The 18,074-nt window shown below is 45.6% G+C and overlaps 4 protein-coding genes across 6 annotated transcripts; 2 read left to right on the top strand and 2 right to left on the bottom strand.

The window, feature by feature from the left end:
• Window positions 1–851: 851 nt before the first annotated feature.
• LOC107380877 (keratin, type I cytoskeletal 18) lies at window positions 852–4,040 on the bottom strand. 3 transcript variants are annotated; one of them, XM_054743009.2, is made up of 8 exons: window positions 3,483–4,040; window positions 3,337–3,419; window positions 3,116–3,272; window positions 2,874–3,035; window positions 2,679–2,804; window positions 2,195–2,424; window positions 2,027–2,064; window positions 852–1,443 (listed from the first exon to the last, which is right to left on the bottom strand). In XM_054743009.2, the coding sequence occupies exons 1-8, from the start codon at window positions 3,855–3,857 to the stop codon at window positions 1,283–1,285; spliced, it is 1,332 nt and encodes a 443-aa protein (XP_054598984.1). In that variant the 5' UTR covers window positions 3,858–4,040; the 3' UTR covers window positions 852–1,282. The 3 variants fall into 3 exon arrangements, with proteins under 3 accessions (XP_054598984.1, XP_015807753.1, XP_054598985.1); XM_015952267.3 differs by having other exon boundaries at window positions 2,027–2,061; XM_054743010.2 differs by lacking the exon at window positions 2,027–2,064 and having other exon boundaries at window positions 1,290–1,443.
• Window positions 4,041–4,062: 22 nt separating this feature from the next.
• On the top strand, window positions 4,063–10,507 carry LOC107380878 (intermediate filament protein ON3). Its single transcript, XM_015952268.3, has 9 exons — window positions 4,063–4,280; window positions 6,494–6,702; window positions 6,785–6,845; window positions 7,032–7,127; window positions 7,221–7,385; window positions 7,460–7,585; window positions 7,663–7,883; window positions 7,962–7,987; window positions 10,377–10,507. The coding sequence occupies exons 1-9, from the start codon at window positions 4,170–4,172 to the stop codon at window positions 10,382–10,384; spliced, it is 1,023 nt and encodes a 340-aa protein (XP_015807754.1). The 5' UTR covers window positions 4,063–4,169; the 3' UTR covers window positions 10,385–10,507.
• On the top strand, window positions 10,491–12,032 carry LOC139062737 (uncharacterized). Its single transcript, XM_070544397.1, has one exon. It carries the CDS (start codon window positions 10,491–10,493, stop codon window positions 12,030–12,032), a length of 1,542 nt encoding a protein of 513 aa, XP_070400498.1.
• Window positions 12,033–14,713: 2,681 nt separating this feature from the next.
• Window positions 14,714–17,586, bottom strand: LOC107380876 (G-protein coupled bile acid receptor 1). Its single transcript, XM_070544509.1, has 2 exons — window positions 17,243–17,586; window positions 14,714–16,095 (listed from the first exon to the last, which is right to left on the bottom strand). The coding sequence occupies exon 2, from the start codon at window positions 16,035–16,037 to the stop codon at window positions 15,021–15,023; it is 1,017 nt and encodes a 338-aa protein (XP_070400610.1). The 5' UTR covers window positions 16,038–16,095; window positions 17,243–17,586; the 3' UTR covers window positions 14,714–15,020.
• Window positions 17,587–18,074: the final 488 nt, after the last annotated feature.

Raw genomic sequence — 18,074 nt, 5'->3', positions numbered from 1 at the left:
TTCTGCTCCTGGTTCTAATAAAGCCCAAATAGTCCAAAATGTATCTAAAAGCTCTTTAAAACCAGCTGTCTCCATCTTGTTCCACTCCGTATCATCCCGTGTACCAAACCAATAGAGCACTGTGATTGGCCCATCATTGTGGACCAATCACAGTGCTCTGTTGGTTTGAAACCCTGATGGAGAGCTGTGATTGGCCAGCCAGAAGGCTGCAGATGTTCCAATGGAGCATTCCTTGACCGAAGTTTCGTCTGGTTCACCAGGTTAGGGAGAATCCCACCCTGGAGAGGATTGTGAAACAACCCATTCAGAAATGTGGAGGAGCTTCTTAAAGAGCGGAGTGCAGCTGGAGTTGGTGCTTCAAGAACCACCACGCACAGACGTATGCAAGACATGGTTTCATCTGTCGCAGTCCTTGTGTCAAGCCCCTGTTGAACAAGAAACAAGGTCAGAAGTGTCTCACCTGGGCTGAAGATGAAAAGGACTGGACCGCTGCTGAGAGGACCAAAGTGATGTTCTCTGATTAAAGTAAATGTTGTAATCAAGGTTCCAGAGCCTGAGGATAGTAATGGGGATACTCCAGGGCTGAAATGTCATTCCAATGGGTAGGCACTACTCCTAGCATCTCACTGGATGTTTCTACTTGAGTCTACACGAAAATAAACACACACACACACACACACACACACACACACACATATATATATATATATATATATATATATATATATATATATATATATATATAATGTGCTGTCAGTTATGTATGAAACTGACATAATGGGGTTCCACAGGGATGTGTTCTCAGAGCTTTGACATTTACTCCATTGACAAATGACTCAGATGCAATGTCGTCAATAGTTTATCTTTAATTTTTGATATTGTTAATTCATCTTTACACCTTGCTTTCTATGATGCTTCTAACCGCATGACTTTGTCCTGTTTTTTTGTTTTTTAATTTCTGGTGTTTTGCTGATGAACAGGTTATAGACATACATTGTGATTCAATTCTGAAAAATTCGATAACATTTTTGACTTTGAGGCCAGCAGAACCTGCTTTATGGTTACTACATGTTGCATAAAACACAAATAAAACAAATAAAAACGAGTCCAGATTCCCTTTGAAACCTTTATTTGATCCAGATCAGTGAAAATAAACTTCAACCTCAGAGACTTTGCAGATTTGACACCAATGATAGTTTTAAACAGACAAGATAAGGGCAGAGAAAAACTTTCCCATCTCAAGCTTTCCACGCATAAGAAGAGGATTTTCTGTGGATGTGCTTCATTCTTTGGGATTTCCTGAACAAACCACCACTTCTTCAGTTTTAGAGCTTTCACCAGGGTCTTTACGGGCCGTGGATTTGTTTACACCAGCACTTCCTGGCTTTCTCTCAGCCTTCGGCTCCTCTTTGGGTGATTTCTGTAAGTTAGGCTGTTGCTGACCTGAAACACAAATACAGATTTTGTTTTTTAGATTTCAAACTTTAAAATGTGTTTTTCATTCCTTGGTTTTTCTGTGTGATTCTCTCTGAAAGAAATTGGCTTCTTTTAAGTTAGATTTGATTTTGAAGCCTCTGATTTGTTAATATGTGATGGTGATCTCATGCAGTTATGAGACGGCGGTGGTTTAGTGGCGTTATTAGCTGTTAGCAGTGTGTGTCGACGTGGAAGCACGCTTATTTTCACTCCTGCTTTTTTCTGTAAGGAATGACAAACAAGCGCTCTTCTGCAAAACTCTTCTAAAGCCAAAAGCAACATGAGGGCCAGCTTTTTGTGTTTTTTTTTTACTTGGCACGCACTTCTGATACCTGTAAGGTGTAAACAACGTAGACATCATGTTTAGTTTTGTTTACTCCTCTCAGATCATTTCACAAACAAACGGATCTTTTTATTTGCGTCTGTTTGTTTGCTGTTAGAAAAGAGCCAATCAGATTGTAGGATTGAACTGAAAGCCCTCGTCTGCTTTGGTGATCAAAGTTTTAAATCCGCTCGTTTTGTTTTCTATCAAGCCGGATCCACAACTTACCAGGCTGCAGGCCATCCTCTAAAGCAAACCCGGAGCTGCTGGGAGGAAAGCATAAGTAACGCACCCAAAATCAAACTGGCGGACCGCGTTTCTGGATGCTCTTGGGAGCTTTTCACTTCTAATCCTTTTAAATGCTACCTGGCAGTCCATGTCACCTGTCCTCCTCACCTCTCAGGGTCAGCAGTGCAGCCATAAAGGAGCTCTTTGTAGTCGTTGATTTCTTTCTCCAGCTTCATGGTGACGTTCAGCAGCCTGTCGTTCTTCTCCCCCTGCTGCTCCACCTGGCCCCTCAGATCCATCAGCTCTGCCTCCAGCTTTATGATGTGCCTGTAGAGAGGGTCCAGGCGCCTCTTGTACTCGTCCTTAGTTCCCCTCACCGCACCTTCCAAAGACAGGATCTGAAAGAAGAAAGATGTTTTGAGGAGCCGAGGAGACCCACATCAGTCCCTTCTGGAAAACGTCCCGTTTGTTTTTGGTTTTGTGCTCATGCAGGTGTCTGACAGGTGCGTTTCTCTGGTCCTAACCAGCAGCTCTACGTTTCATGGCAGGCCCAGTCAGGAGTGCTTCAGGTTATTATACCTGACACCACGTCCTTTACAGAGAAGATGCCGAGTGCACTTCCGGTATAGCTGGCTTCATGAGCTCTACTCACGGTGGTTTGGCTCGTCTGAATCTGAATTTCCACAGTTTTCCTCTCCTTCTGCAGCTCCTTCAGCTGTGACTTCCCAGTCTCACAGGCCTGGTTGGTTTGGGCCACCTCCACCTTGATGTCCTCAAACTGAAATGGGAGGAAAAGATGAGAAGAGGAGAATTTGGAGGAACTCAAAGGTCAGGAGAGCATCCGTACCTTGCTCGTGTACCAATCATTCATCTCCTTCAGGTTCCTCTCAGCTGCCATTTCATACTGGACTCTGATGTTTTTGATGACGTCAGCCAGGTTGGAGTTGGAGGACTTGATCTCCACCTTGACCTCTGAATCCTTGATCTGTTCCAGCAGATCCATCACTCTCTGCAGAATGGTTTAGGGACACGGTTACACATTTGCTCTGATTTAGAGGTTGTTTAGTAAAGTAGGAGCTCCAAACTCACATCCTGGTGTTCCATCTTCAGCAACTCAATATCTTGCTTCACCAGGTCGAGCTCCACCTGCACCTGAGCTTTGTTGGTTCTGATGTCATCAATGACATTGTTCAGCTTTTCCAGGTCTTTTTCCAGCTCCTTCCTGGCCTTTATCTCGTCATCCTGCCTGGAATCAGTGACCTGTTATCACAAGTCCTCCAGAGGAAGTTAAACGTTCTAAAGACACTCACCTGTTGTCAAAGTCATCGTTGGAGAGTCTGCAGCTGTCGATTTCCAGCAGCAGCTTGGCATTGTCCAGGGCCAGGTCGTTGATCTGTGGGGTTCATGTGATTATAAATAAAAACATGAATAAATAATAAAGGGTGTTAGGACCCACCTTCTTCTCCAGCTCATCCAGAGGTTCATGGATCTTGTCCCAGTCGCGCCCCTTGGGGGTTTTCCTTTTGGCCAGAATGTCATCGATCTTCTTCTGGACCTCCTGGTTGTCCTCCTGCAGCTGTCTCACTGTGTCCATGTAGTTGGACAGCCGGTCATTCAGATCGCGCAGAGTCTGCTTGTCGTCCCCGGGGGCGGCGGAGGAGTTGCGCGGCGCAGGAGACCGAGAGGGCGGCTCGGATTGTCTGGACGCGGGCGCGGAGTCTCTCTCCGGCAGCAGCAGGTTGCGCAGACCCTCCGGAGTGGAAACGGACGCCTTTGCGCCCCTTCCTCCGGCTCCGCCATAAACAGAAGCGCTGCTGGTCGGCCGAGACATGTTGGATAGGAGAGATGCACACGAGAGGCTTGATGCGTAATGGAGACTCACCTGGACGCAAATGATGCAGGTGAGTTTTATATCTGCTCCACGCGCGCATACCCGCCCCCGGGGATGCCTTTGGGTCTTGTGTGGTGGACAAACAGGTTCAAGGCTGAAATTTTAGAATTTCTCTGGAATAATCCACCTGGCCTGCCTTGATTGGACGCGCGCGCCTCATTGGGCAGGTCCGTTGGTCCGTGCGCCCTTCAAAAGGCTGTCGGGCTCGTCTCCGCTCACCTGTTCAGACCGACCTCAGACCCAAACGTCACCATGTCCTTCAGCAGCCAGACCTACAGCCCGGGCAGCGGGGAGAGGCCCAAAAGCAAGGAGAAGAATGACATGATCGGACTCAATGACAAGTTCGTCGCGCTGATTAACAAGGTTTGTGTTATTATTATTATTATTATTATTATTATTGTTGTTGTTGTTATTGTTATTATTATTATATTAATACTATTATTATTAAAACTATTACGTCTCTGTTTAAAATTACATTAAAATGTCATTAAATATCTTATATATTTATTTATTTAATTAAGAGGTAATTATCTTTTTCTGTCAGTAAACTGTATTTTTTCTAAATATTCTGACTCTTGTTTTCATATATTTTATTACAAAACTTTAACATTAAACATATTAAAATGTGTCTTTGAGACAAATACTTTGAGTTTTTGCTGCTTTATCATCACATGGAAATCTGGAACCCGAGGCCACAACAATGAACCTTCTCCAAGTGGGTAGGCGCACCTAGGGAGCCACCTTGTGGAAGATCTAACAGCTTCTAGTTGTTTATGGAAGGCCAACAGTAAATATAATCAGACTCCCATCCGTCCTTAAGGATTTAGATATAAAATCTTAGTCTGAACTCTAAATTATGTAATTTTTTTGTTTAGTTTTACTACTAAATTTTCTTTAAATGATTTATTATAATATTATAAAATTATAAGAACATTAATATATATTGGAATAATATTAATATGACTAATAAAATAGACAGTTACCCATGAAGTACTTATATCCTCCACCAGGGGGCAGAAACATGTGTTTGATTGTAAACATATTATAAAATTATAAGAACATTAATATATATTGGAATAATATTAATATGACTAATAAAATAGACAGTTACCCATGAAGTACTTATATCCTCCACCAGGGGGCAGAAACATGTGTTTGATTGTAAACATTTGACTCAAAATAAGACTTCTCTTTGTTTTTAGTGGTTGAAGATTACCATAGTTTACTGCGTACGTGTGTTTACCTGTAATCTAGTTACTTTTAGTGTATGGCTGCTTTAATGAGCGAATTTCCCCCCTGTGGGATCAATAAAGTCTATTCTATTCTAAGATCAGTGTTGGGAATGTTACTTTAAAAAAGTAATTAATTATAGTTACTAATTACTTTGTCAAAAAAGTAACTCAGTTACTTACCAAGTTACAAGATTATAAAAGTAACTAATTACCAAGAAAAATAAATATTTTGTCACTTTTTTCCCATTAAAGAATACAAGAAATTAGGTTCTCCTCTTAATTAGACTTAATTTACTATAAATGACTACAACACTGAAATATAAATGACTAAAGACTGGAACATAATAAAATGTCCAAAGTTTTATTTTTATAAAACTGATTAATTGAAATAAATGGACACTCAACAGGAGGAACTACAAACAGGAGCATGACTCTAATCTAGACTATTAAAATGTCACTGTGTGATATTTAACCCCAGTAAGCAAACAGAAACACATGTAAAGGTTCCTGAGCCTTTAAATGGTCTCTCAGTCTAGTTCAATAACGGAAATGAATGTAGTTTTGCACATTATTCTAATGTTTCCAGCTTCACATAATTGTGTGTTTTAGCAGCATTTCTGTTGCTGGTAATCTAGTAATGGTTAAATAAATAAATAAAATCCTTTAAAATGACACTAGAAGAGGCACAAGCCTGATGGAGGACTTAAATGTACTAACTTGGGTCAGACCCAAACACAGAAGAGCTGAAACTGGGTGGTAAACACACACAGGTAGTAAATAACACCTGAGCTGCATGACGTCTGAGACTGATGCATCAGTGTTACAGCGGGACTAAAGACGTGATCAGGAACGGGTTACAGCTGGATGATCTAGGAAGGTAGAAGATCAGGACGTGCAGCAGTGCTCCTCACCCGGCGGCGTGATGAGCCTGTAGAGAGGGTGCAGCGATCTGGTAGTTCCCTTTGATCTGCTAAGGACAAAAGTAACTCATGAGGTGAAAAAGGAGACGCAGGGAGATCAAAGACAGGAAATAAAAACAAGAAAACAAAACAGTTGGAAAATTAAAATGCAGGTAGATTTATCCACTACAGCTTTTATCTTTAGAAAGCAATAATTTATCAGCATTTTTTGATACAATTCAGTCCCACATCCAGGGCCGTTTCAAGGCATTTTGGGGGCCAAGATTCCACCCCCACCCCCAAGCCTGTGAGTAATTCATTTATGGGGTATGGGGTTGGTGTGCTGACATGTAGTAAAGATTACTCATAATCGTAATTTATGTAAAACTAGACACAGCATTAAAACAGAACAGATTTTCAGTTCAGCGGTTCTTTTGTTTCTCAGGTGAAAAACCTGGAGGATGAGAAGAAGAAGCTAAATAAGAAGCTGGAGTTGCTCAGAGGGCAGGAGACATATGCTGGAAATGTTGATGACATTGTGAGGCAGCTGCACAACGACCTGGAGCAGAAGATCGACAGCCTGCTGCACGAACAGAAAAAACTGAGGGATGAGCTCAGCAAGATCCAGAAGGAGAAGGACACCTCCAAGAAGAGGTCAGTAGGTCAAGCTCGTCTCCGTCTGCTCGGGTTTGTTTAAAAACTGAGCTCGTTACTGATAATCCTTCAATGTTTGCAGTTATGAAGATGAAAGGGAGCAAAAAGTGGACAAAGAAAATGAGTTTATCATCACCAAAAAGGTACGGAAGTCTTCTTCTGTTTAAATGACAACGTCTGAACTTTATTCAGCTGCAAAATGCCTAAATAAGGGCATCCTGCACTCAAATGCGTGTGTGTGTGTGTGTGTGTGTGTGTGTGTGTGTGTGTGTGTGTGTGTGTGTGTGTGTGTGTGTGTGTGTGTGTGTGTGTGTGTGTGTGTGTAACAGAAAGTGGATGAAGGTCACCTGGACTTGGTGAACGATGCTCTGGAGCTGGAGAAACTGAGCAGACTGCTGGACTTCCTCAGGCTTGGCTTTGATGAGGTCATGACAGATCCAACATTCAGCTCTGCAGAAAAGGTGGAAAACAAAAATTATTTTCTAACCAGCTGATTCGCTCGTGTCCATCCCCCACAGGAGATCAGGGAGCTGGAGTCCATGATCAACAACGAGGTGGTGGTCCTGGATGAGAGCAACAAACGCTCCCTGGATATGGGTGAGATCGTGAAGAGCACCGAGGCTCAGTATGCCACTCTGGCCTCCCGCGCCCGGGAGGAAGCAGAGCTGTGGAACCAGAAAAAGGTAAAAAAAAAACATGAGAAGATTGATTATATTACTGCAGATAAATGCCGTAACTTGTCCGCTCACGTCTTCAGATGCACGATCTGGTTCAGAGTGCTGGACAGCGGGAGCAGGAAGTTCGTGATATAAAAAGGGAGATCTCAGATCTGCTGCGAATCATCCAGAGACTCAAGGCAGAGCTGGATGGTCTGAAGAGAAGGGTAGGGATGAGAGAACGTATACCCTTCATCTCCTTTCAGACAGGTGCTGATCTCCTTTTTACTTCTGTATGTTTTAGGAAGAGGCACTGAAAAACGACATTGATGCTGCCAGAAAAGACGGCGAAGACGACTTAGACAAGGCCCGAGGGGACATCCGACTGGTGGAGGACGCCCTGAATAAATGCAAGCAGGATTTGGCCAGGCAGGTCAAGGAACATCAAGAGCTGCTGAACCTCAAACTGGCCCTGGACATCGAGATCGCCACCTACCGTAGACTGCTGGAGGGCGAGGAGCAGAGGTACGGTCCAGTCTCCAGGATGACATCACTCATTTAAATACTCCTACTAACGTTTGTTTCTTCTTCGTTGGTGTGAAGAATCAACCAAATCATGCGCAACTCAGGTAAGAATATTTTTATGAAAAGCTCCAATAAGCTTTAAAAACTAAAACATGGTGATTGGTTGTGTTGCATGTTTGTGTATGTGTCCTCGTGTCTGCCAGAACATTAACATTTATGTCCTTTAGTTTCTATAAAAATATTAATGATCTGTTTTACTAAGATTACTAATATTCCACTGATGATCAGTTTGTTTTAAGTCTGACCCCATTTTCAAGAAAATAGTTTTTTTTTCAATAATTTAAAAAATTGTAAAATGAGATTAATTATTATTTTAGATTTTGTTGAATTTTTGGACCTTTTATGACGTATGACCCTTTAGGAGTCCTTAATCATCCTCATGACTCTTTAGGCCCCTCCCTGGGCTGCCACCTTACCGTGGTGGAGGGCCTTCGGTAGGGTCACCCATGGAAAACAGGTCCTAGGTGAGGAATCAGACAAATTATGAAGAAAATTATGAATGAAAACGTGTTCCCTCGCCCAGATGGGGTCACCGGGGCTCCCCTCTGGAGCCAGGCCTGGAAGTGGGGCGCGTTGGCGAGCGCCTGGTGGCTGGGGTTTCACCAATGAAGCCTAGCCGGGCACAGCCCGAAGAAGAGATGTGGGTCCTCCTTCCCATGAGTTGTGAGCCCATGGGAAGGAGGACCCACATCTCAAAGTGGTTGGGTACAATGTGTGATGGGTGGTAGCCGAGGGCGGGGTCTGATCCTCAGCTACAGAAGATGGCTCTAACGCTCATGTTGGCAACAATGGTGAGACCTGGAGATGTCTGGTTGGGAGGAACAGCCCCCCGATCTGAGTCCGAGCAGTGTTTTGTTATTGGACTTGTGAGCTCATCATGGATTGTCCATAATGAACACCATGTTCAGACATATGTGCTCTTGGCACCAGGATACCTTAGGCTGCAGCTTGATGATCGACTTTAGTACCGTTTCATCTGATCTGCAACCGCATGTCTTGGACACTCCATCTGGTGATGAGATGGCTCTGATGGTGGGGGAGGATGCTGGTCAGACCTGGCAGATCTAAACATATTGTGAGGGTGTTGGTTGACGCGGCTCTGCAGTAATGCGTGGACATCGGGGGCAGTTCCACTGGACTGGCAGACCCCTATTTAAAAATGGGGACCGCAGTGTGTGTTCCAGCTACAGGGGGATCACACTTCTGAGCCTCCCTGGTAAGGTCTATTGAAGGGTTCTGGAGAGGAGGGTCTGTCGGGTTGTTGAGCCTCGGATTCAGGAGGAACAATGTGGTTTCATTCTGGCTGTGGAACACTGGACCAGCTCTATACCCTTAGGGGGTCCTGAAGGGTGCGTGGGAGCTCCCCCAACCAATCTACATGTGTTTTGTGGATTTGGAGAAGATGTTCGACCACGTCCCACAGAAGGCCCTGTGGGGGATACTCCGGGAGTATGGGGTACCAGGTCCTCTGATACGGGCTGTTAGGTCTCTGTATGACCGGTGTCGAAGCTTGGTCCGCATTGCCAGCAGTAAGTTGCGAGAGTTGGACTCCGCCAAGGCTGCCCTCTGTCACCGATTCTGTTCGTAACTTTTATGGACAGGATTTCTAGGAGCAGCCAAGGTGTTGAGGGGATTCGTTTTAGTGGCCTGAGGATCGGGTGTCTGGTTTTTACAGATGATGTGATCCTGTTGGCTTCATCAGAACGTGATCTCCGGCTCTCGCTGGAGCGGTTTGCAGCCGAGTGCGAAGCAGCTGGGATGAGAATCAGCTCCTCTAAATCTGAGACCATGGTCTTGAGTCAGAAAAGGGTAGAATGCCTTCTCCGGGTCAGGGATGAGGTCCTGCCCCAAGTGGAGGAGTGTAAGTATGCCAGGGTCTGGTTCATGGGTGAGGTAAAGATGGAGCGTGAGATCGATAGGTGGATTGGTGCTGCGTCTGCAGTGATGCGGGCGTTACCGGTCGACCTACGTTCCTACCCGCACCTATGGTCATGAGCTTTGGGTAGTGACCGAAAGAACGAAATCATGGAAGTGGCCGATATTAGTTTTCTCTGCAGGGTGGCTGGGCTGCCCTTAGAGGCTGTAGGTGAGAAGCTCGGTCATCCAGGAGGGGCTCAGAGTAGACCTGCTGCTCCTCTACATCAAGAGGAGCCAGTTGAGGTGGCTCTAGTTAGGCATACCTCCTGGACGCCTCCCTGGTGAAGTTTTCCAGACACGTCCAACCGGGAGGAGACCCAAGAGTTTAAATAATTATTTTTACATTTGTTGAAACGAAGCTTATCTGTGTGTGAAAGACCCCAAAGTTTAAGGTTATAAATAAACAACAAGACTGTAGATGTGACCCTTGAACAGCATCTGTCCAGAATGATCATCAGTTCTTAACTTTATTTGATGTTTTGTGTTTTACTAAAACCAAACCTCTTTTTCGCTCAGATGACTAAAAACAAACCAACCAATCCAAGTCTGTAATTGCACGCAGACGTTCACCTGCTAGAGAGAAAACACATCCCAAAGAAGCCCCGAGTTGCAGAAGACACCATTGTCCCAATGACCACGCTCACCCTGGACACCACCTTTTCCCCAGACACCACCGCTTCCCCGGACACCACCGCTTCCCTGGACACCACCACTTCCCTGGACACCACCACTTCCCTGGACACCACCTTTTCCCCGGACACCACTACTTCCCTGGACACCACCACTTCCCTGGACACCACCTTTTCCCTGGACACCACCTTTTACCCGGACACCACTACTTCCCTGGACACCACCACTTCCCTGGACACCACCTTTTCCCTGGACACCACCTTTTACCCGGACACCACTACTTCCCTGGACACCACCACTTCCCTGGACACCACCTTTTCCCTGGACACCACCTTTTACCCGGACACCACCGCTTCCCTGGACACCACTACTTCCCTGGACACCACCACTTCCCTGGACACCACCTTTTCCCCAGACACCACCTTTTACCCGGACACCACTACTTCCCTGGACACCACCACTTCCCTGGACACCACCTTTTCCCTGGACACCACCTTTTACCCGGACACCACCGCTTCCCTGGACACCACCTTTTCCCCAGACACCACCTTTTCCCCGGACACCACCACTTCCCTGGACACCACCTTTTCCCAGGACACCACCACTTCCCTGGACACCACCACTTCCCTGGACACCACCACTTCCCTGGACACCACCTTTTCCCCAGACACCACCTTTTACCCGGACACCACTACTTCCCTGGACACCACCGCTTCCCTGGACACCACCACTTCCCTGGACACCACCTTTTCCCTGGACACCACCGCTTCCCTGGACACCACCTTTTCCCCAGACACCACCTTTTCCCCGGACACCACCACTTCCCTGGACACCACCTTTTCCCAGGACACCACCACTTCCCTGGACACCACCACTTCCCTGGACACCACCACTTCCCTGGACACCACCTTTTCCCCGGACACCACTACTTCCCTGGACACCACCACTTCCCTGGACACCACCTTTTCCCTGGACACCACCTTTTACCCGGACACCACCTTTTACCCGGACACCACCGCTTCCCTGGACACCACCACTTCCCTGGACACCACCTTTTCCCTGGACACCACCGCTTCCCTGGACACCACCTTTTCCCCAGACACCACCTTTTCCCCGGACACCACCACTTCCCTGGACACCACCTTTTCCCCGGACACCACCTTTTCCCTGGACACCACCTTTTCCCCGGACACCACCTTTTCCCCAGACACCACCTTTTCCCTGGACACCACCACTTCCCTGGACACCACCTTTTCCCTGGACACCACCTTTTCCCCGGACACCACCTTTTCCCCAGACACCACCTTTTCCCCGGACACCACCACTTCCCTGGACACCACCTTTTCCCCGGACACCACCTTTTACCCGGACACCACCGCTTCCCTGGACACCACCGCTTCCCTGGACACCACCTTTTCCCCGGACACCACCACTTCCCTGGACACCTTCGTCACCAAACCCCTCAAGAAGCACCTGCTGATCCGAGTGCTGCAGGAATCAGGAAGACTGGTTCTGTCCGAACCTTACTGTGTCTCCGACTGAGCACCCATACAAAGACTGTCTTCAGCAACACTAAACCTCCAAAATGTGAATTTATTTACTCAAATTAAATTATACTAAACTATTTAAGCCCCACGACATTTTTACAGTAACTTTGATTTTAAACCAATAATCTCACTCAGTGATCTCTCTCCTGGTTGTGTGAACGTCTGGCTGCAGCTCTGTGGCGGTTCTCCTTGGTTCTGGTCTCCATGTGGTGTAAATCAGTGTTTTCCAGAAGGTGTCTCTATCCCTGTTGGCATGTTGGAAAGACTTTCGGTGTTTTCTTTTAATCTTCCTCTGAGTCATCGCCGTCTGGAACGCAAGAACGAGGCCTTCTCATAGTGGCTCTAGAACCATACTGTTGTTGGTGTGTGTGTGTGTGTGTGTGTGTGTGTGTGTGTGTGTGTGTGTGTGTGTGCATTGCTGCACTGTTCTTTTTAACACTTTGAAGCGATCAGACGAGGGTTTTGTGTGAATAAATAAAGCAACATGATTGATAATTCTGCTTCTCTTCTTTCTTACGAACATACGCAGTCATCCTGTTCCTCCTCCTCCTTTCCCGGTTGTCGTCCATCTTCCTGACACACATGACATTCCAATGTGGAAAATATGCCAGGACATGTCGTGACCCAGAAGTACAAGCTATATGTTTGTTTCTACATGTCCCAACAGTTCAGACCTTATTTAATGTCATTAAGGAGGATTTTCCACCTCGGCTGACTGTCTCTCTCCCATCCACAAACAAAAGTCACCAGACGTCTGACCAGGCCTCTAATCAAAAGCTTTTACGTCTCCAAACAAAACGCGGACCTGGAACACAACCCTAATCCTGCTGCAGCTTTTTATCCATCGACATACATATATATGTTTTTGTTTTTATATGGTTTTATCTCAAACTGGAAGCTTTACATTTCCACCTTTGAAATGCAAACATCGTCACTCCTTTGTGTGATCCGGTGGCAGGAGCTAATCTCTCTCGTCTAGAGGACCCTGCTCCTCAGCTGCATACCAGAACAGAGATAAACACTGGCGAGGAGTTAAGGAGCAGCAGGCAAGGAGAAGAAACAAATCTGTTCGCTTCAAGACGTGATTTTTGCTTTTCTTTGGGATTTTCCAGCAGAAAGTCGATTCCCAGAAGATTAAAAGCCCTCTGGGTCTGCTGAGGGTCACGCCCACCTCTAATTTACTCACAATAAACATTTTAGCTTTGTTTCACTCATCTTCACGTAAAACCGATGAGTTATTTTTATTGTGCAAAAGCAGCCGGTGAGACGTTCCCATCAGGCATCATTTAACCTCAAAGGGGTCCGGTGAATGTCTGCCTACAGGTCTCCTGGTTTCCTTCTCCTTTCTGAGGTTTTATGATCACATGAGTCAAATTTACCCTGACATAAAAACTAATGTCCACAAAGCACTGTGAGTTTTGTAAACACAGTAAACAGAGTCGTTTACATAAAATAACAATCACACAATGGAAGACCAGCAGAAACTAATATTTGTAAAAAGGCTGGATCTAACCTTTACTGCCCCCTTCTGGACAAACAGAATCTGTATTTTATTCAATTGTGACACTTTAGGTTTCATTCAACAACAAGTTATAACAGAAAGTGTCACTGAAATAAATAAACAGCCTAAAATCAGTGATAATGGAAAATGAATAAAGTTCACGACGAGCCTCAGCCGAGACCGAGCTTTGAGACGGCTCAACGTTCTGCCTGAAGGAAGTTTCATGAGCTGTGTGTGCGGGGTCTGTTGTGGTCTTCAGTCTCTGCAGCTGCTGGTATAAATGTCTCCTAGAGACGTGTCCATACCAGGATGTGTTTGGAAAAACGCCACAATCCTGTAGCCCGGCACGCCTTCCTATAGATGTGCAAGGCAAACGTTTGGTCTAGCTCATCAGGCTAACGAAGTCCAACGAAGCCATTCTGGGAAAAAGGACAGCAGCATTTTTCAGCCGCCTCACAAAATACATGAAACTGTTTAAAGATCAATTTCACTGAGAAAACAAGTTTTATTGATTATGTCTGATTCTAACGGGTTGCTCTGAGTGTTTCATGCAGGCTGAAGATGAAAATTGTCTCCTACACCTAGCATTAGCATTAGCTTCTGACAGAAAACAGATGGTGAAACTCTAGGATTAGAAAAGCCTGACAGATCTATGTCACACTGTCACTAACATTCATGGACTCATCCATCTGGACTCACAATGGGGAAGGCTGTTGTTGGTTTAGTTTCCAGCAAATAGAAGCTAACTGTTAGCATTAGCGACCCCACCACACAGCAGACCTCCTCCAGGCTTGTGTTATTGGTGGATTTAAAACATCTTCGTTGCAGTGGTAGAGTTGTGTTGCTGTTAGCCAATCAGAGGAGAGATGTCCACATATCAGGAAGTGACTCCAGATCCTGCCGTGTTCCACCTCTCACCTGCATTCTCTGTGTTCTAGAGACCACTGCAGGTGCTTTAATGAGTGAAGTTAAGTTCTGAGCCACAAATAAACAAACAAAATGAACTTAAGATTGTAAACATCATTGAGGGACTAGAGAGGTGCTTGCCCATGCCGAGTCCTAACCTCAACGCTGAAACGCTGAGTCAGCAAATTTCAATGACACATCTTACAACTGTGCTAAACCTGTCAAGGACAAAAGAACAGGGGAAGAGGAAAACAGATCCAAGTTGGACATTGATAAGAGGTTGTTTATTGGTGGAAAAGTCATGAATGCAACATTACCAAATAAACTGGAGCCAGAATCCACCCAACGAATGGTTTTACTGTCCTGTGAAGGGTGTCAAGACAGCCACGTTGGCTGGATGTGTACTCGGCCCCCCTTTCTTTGATCCCTAACTGGCTCCTGACTTGATAAAACCCTAGATTTCCACTGGTGTCTGACACATGAAGTTTTTCTCAGGGCCTGTTGCATTACCAGTTTCGTAAGGTCCAAATTCTTGCAGAACAAACTCAATAAATATTCAGATTTGTAGTTATTTTGTCAGATAAAATCCTCTCCTGGTTCTTGTGTCCTTCTCCACCGGTCTCTAAGTTTTTGGAGAAGTTTGTATGCAGGTTCTGTGTACTGCCTGTTGGCCAAGCCCAGCACCAACGGCACCACAGCCATACTTCCAATTCCAGTGCAGGACAGCACGATGTGGGTGGTGGAGCTCCACTTGGTGTCGATAATCAGGAACGTTATACAGACGTGCATGTAAATGAGGTAAGGAACCCAGCAGGCAAGGAAAGTCAAGGATACCGCCACCACACAGCGAGTGTACCGTAGGTTCAGCCTCTGCTCTCGGTCCGAGGCTTGACCTCCTCGCACTCCTGCACGATGGAGACGGCAAATGTCCTTCAGCTGTCCTCGGGTGATGCACAGAACACGTCCAGTCATGCCAGCAATTATAAGAATTGCAGGTAAAACCAGACCATACACCTCCAAGTAGATGAAAGCATTGGAGAACACCCGCCTGTAGGAGCAGCAGGTGGTTCCGTTAGCAGAACAGTTCGAAAGCGGCGACATCTTGGTCATTCTTTCACAGCAACTGTTCCAATGTGGTCCTGTCCAGTTGTTCCACCCAAAGGCGGGCAGGGACGCAAACAAAAGTGGGGGCATCCAAACGATCAGCAAGGCCAAAGGAAAACTGCGATGCATCCACAAGTTGTTGTAATGCAGCGGGTCAACGATGCAAATGTAGCGCTCATAGTGGACCATCACCAGGTTAAACAAAAACGCCAAGAAGAGGAAATTTGGAAATACGTGAGCCACTAGACAGGAGCTGAAACTCAGCTCGCGGTTCAGACCCATCAGCGGGATGAAGGGTAGCGCCACGCCCGTGCACATGTCAGCGACCAGGAGGCTGAGGAAGAAGTAGTTGGGCGTGTTGTGGAGTTGGCGGTTGCAGGAGATGCCCAAGATGATGGCCAGGTTAGCCAGGATGATTGAGGTCGACAGCGGCACGGTGATGGCGAAGATGAGGTTCTCCCCGGAGAGCAGCGCGTGGGAGTTCATCATAGGTGACGTCTGAAGAGCTCCGCCCTTTTGCAACCAATGCAGTCAAGGCTCAGTTACCCTAGAAGCAAGAAGAAACAGGAAGAGCGTAGACGGGGTCCACAGAAGGTTTGTTTGGGTTTGTGAGTTTTGTTTATCGAGGGTTGCAATCGCCTAACCCTAACCCTGTTCTTCGTGTCTCCAGGAGAAGCAGCTGGACACAGCAGAGCTGATTCTGGGAAATGTATCCCAAATCCCAAAGGCAGGAAATCAGCAAGAACTGTGTGTGCACTGATTCACCGCTGGTTGGTTTCACGGACGTTTGAATGTTAAACTGACTAACGCACCGCTCAGTTTAACAAGCTGCAGTTTTACTATCTTAAAATAGCGCTACTTAAAATTCTTTCTATCAACACAATCATTATACAGCCCCGGAGGCCACTTCACCAATTATTTATGAATTTATTTATCTCTACCATGTCATTTTATGGGTTTGTTGCATGAGAGGCTGCTGACACCACCAAGCAGATAAAGTTCCCAAAAGCGGTAACAAAAGCCCAGAACTACAACAATGCCTGTCATGGTGAAAAAAGCAAATGCTGCCTCTGCTGCAGCAGATCGGGGATGTAAAGCTGATGCTGTTCAATCATTTATCAGCCGGGAGTGTGAAGTTACATCTGGCTTTGTGTCTTCTGTATTTAGGAAGTGATGACAGTACACCTACCGGCTCCAAAGACTGTAAATCGCACCCAGCATCAGACATAAAAGGTGTTCTTTACGATTCACCTCCTTTATTTACCCTGTTCATAGCCATTTTCAAAATAAAGGTTCACCTTTCTGGGAAGCTGATTTTTTACAGCTCTTATTTTTAGACTTGCGTTGCCTAAAACACACGATCTACGTGAGCTCGGCCTGAAAAACGGATCACTGCTGAGCGTTTCCACTGCTTCTAGCCCCGTTTCAGCAGAATGACGGGAGTTTTATGGTATCAAAGTCCTGTTACAGTTTCTCTATATGGTGTCTTTAAAGGCGAATACACAAAGCAATTCAATCAGTCCCATCAGCAGCGATGAATGTTCTCCTTTTTTAACCGTTTTTCTTCTAAGCTTTTGGTTCAAACCTGCCAAAACTCAATTAAGTAAACCAGAAATCATGAATAAATATGCAGTTTTGTGAACTTTATATGCATAAACGTGCATAAATGTAATCAGAAGTATAAAAAGTTTTACCTGTTTTATGATGATTAGTCCAGCCATGCATCCTTTGTGAGAAGACGCTTAAACAGAGCACAGTTTCCCTTACATCTGTTCTCCTGCATGCTACATCCAGAAAAAGAAGCTTGAAGGTTTAGAGCTGGCCACAGGAGCCTCCACTCGGTGGGATGAGACGGAGCAAGTACCGAGGGCTCTTCCTCTCAGATGGTGTTCAGCGGAAGTGGAGGAGGAGGCAGCAGAGCGAGGCAGTATCCTTCAGCCAACTCGAGTTTTTGTTCTTGTTGTTGATTTCTCCTGGGATGGATGGATGGATGGATGGATGGATGGATGGAGATATGATGTCATCATCCTCTAGAAGTGATTCCTCTTTCCAGGATGACATCAGCTGTCTCCAGTCTCTTCACAGTGCTTCCCCACATGCCGTGAGGATTATAAAATATCCATATGCTTTCTCATTTACAAATATTGGCAATAAGAGTTTCAGAGTCTGGTTTCAGTACTTTGGAGTAAATATTTAATAGTAACCAAAATAACTAAGGTTACTCAATAAAGATGAATATGAATAAAAGATGCTGCAGGAGATGTTTCTGGACCACTCTTGTCATATTGCCTTACATTAGCTTCAAATAGCGATGCCAACCTATTAATTACATGTTTTGTTGATAAAGAATTTTAATCGCCTTTGAAACTTACAGTCCTGGGAAAACCTTGTCCAATTGTTGTGAATGCTCCGCTCATAATGATTGGATCCTGATCCATCAAACAGCACTCCGAAGTCCCTCCCCCTCTGCACATACCGAACAAATGGAGCTTGGAGCAGCTGAACAGGAAGTGAAGCCTGAGCGCA

The sequence above is a fragment of the Nothobranchius furzeri genome, chromosome 14, assembly GCF_043380555.1.
Source record: "Nothobranchius furzeri strain GRZ-AD chromosome 14, NfurGRZ-RIMD1, whole genome shotgun sequence".
In the NCBI taxonomy this organism is placed as follows: domain Eukaryota; kingdom Metazoa; phylum Chordata; class Actinopteri; order Cyprinodontiformes; family Nothobranchiidae; genus Nothobranchius; species Nothobranchius furzeri.
Note: the sequence above shows the minus strand (reverse complement) of the source record. Positions and strands in the feature narration are given on the sequence as shown.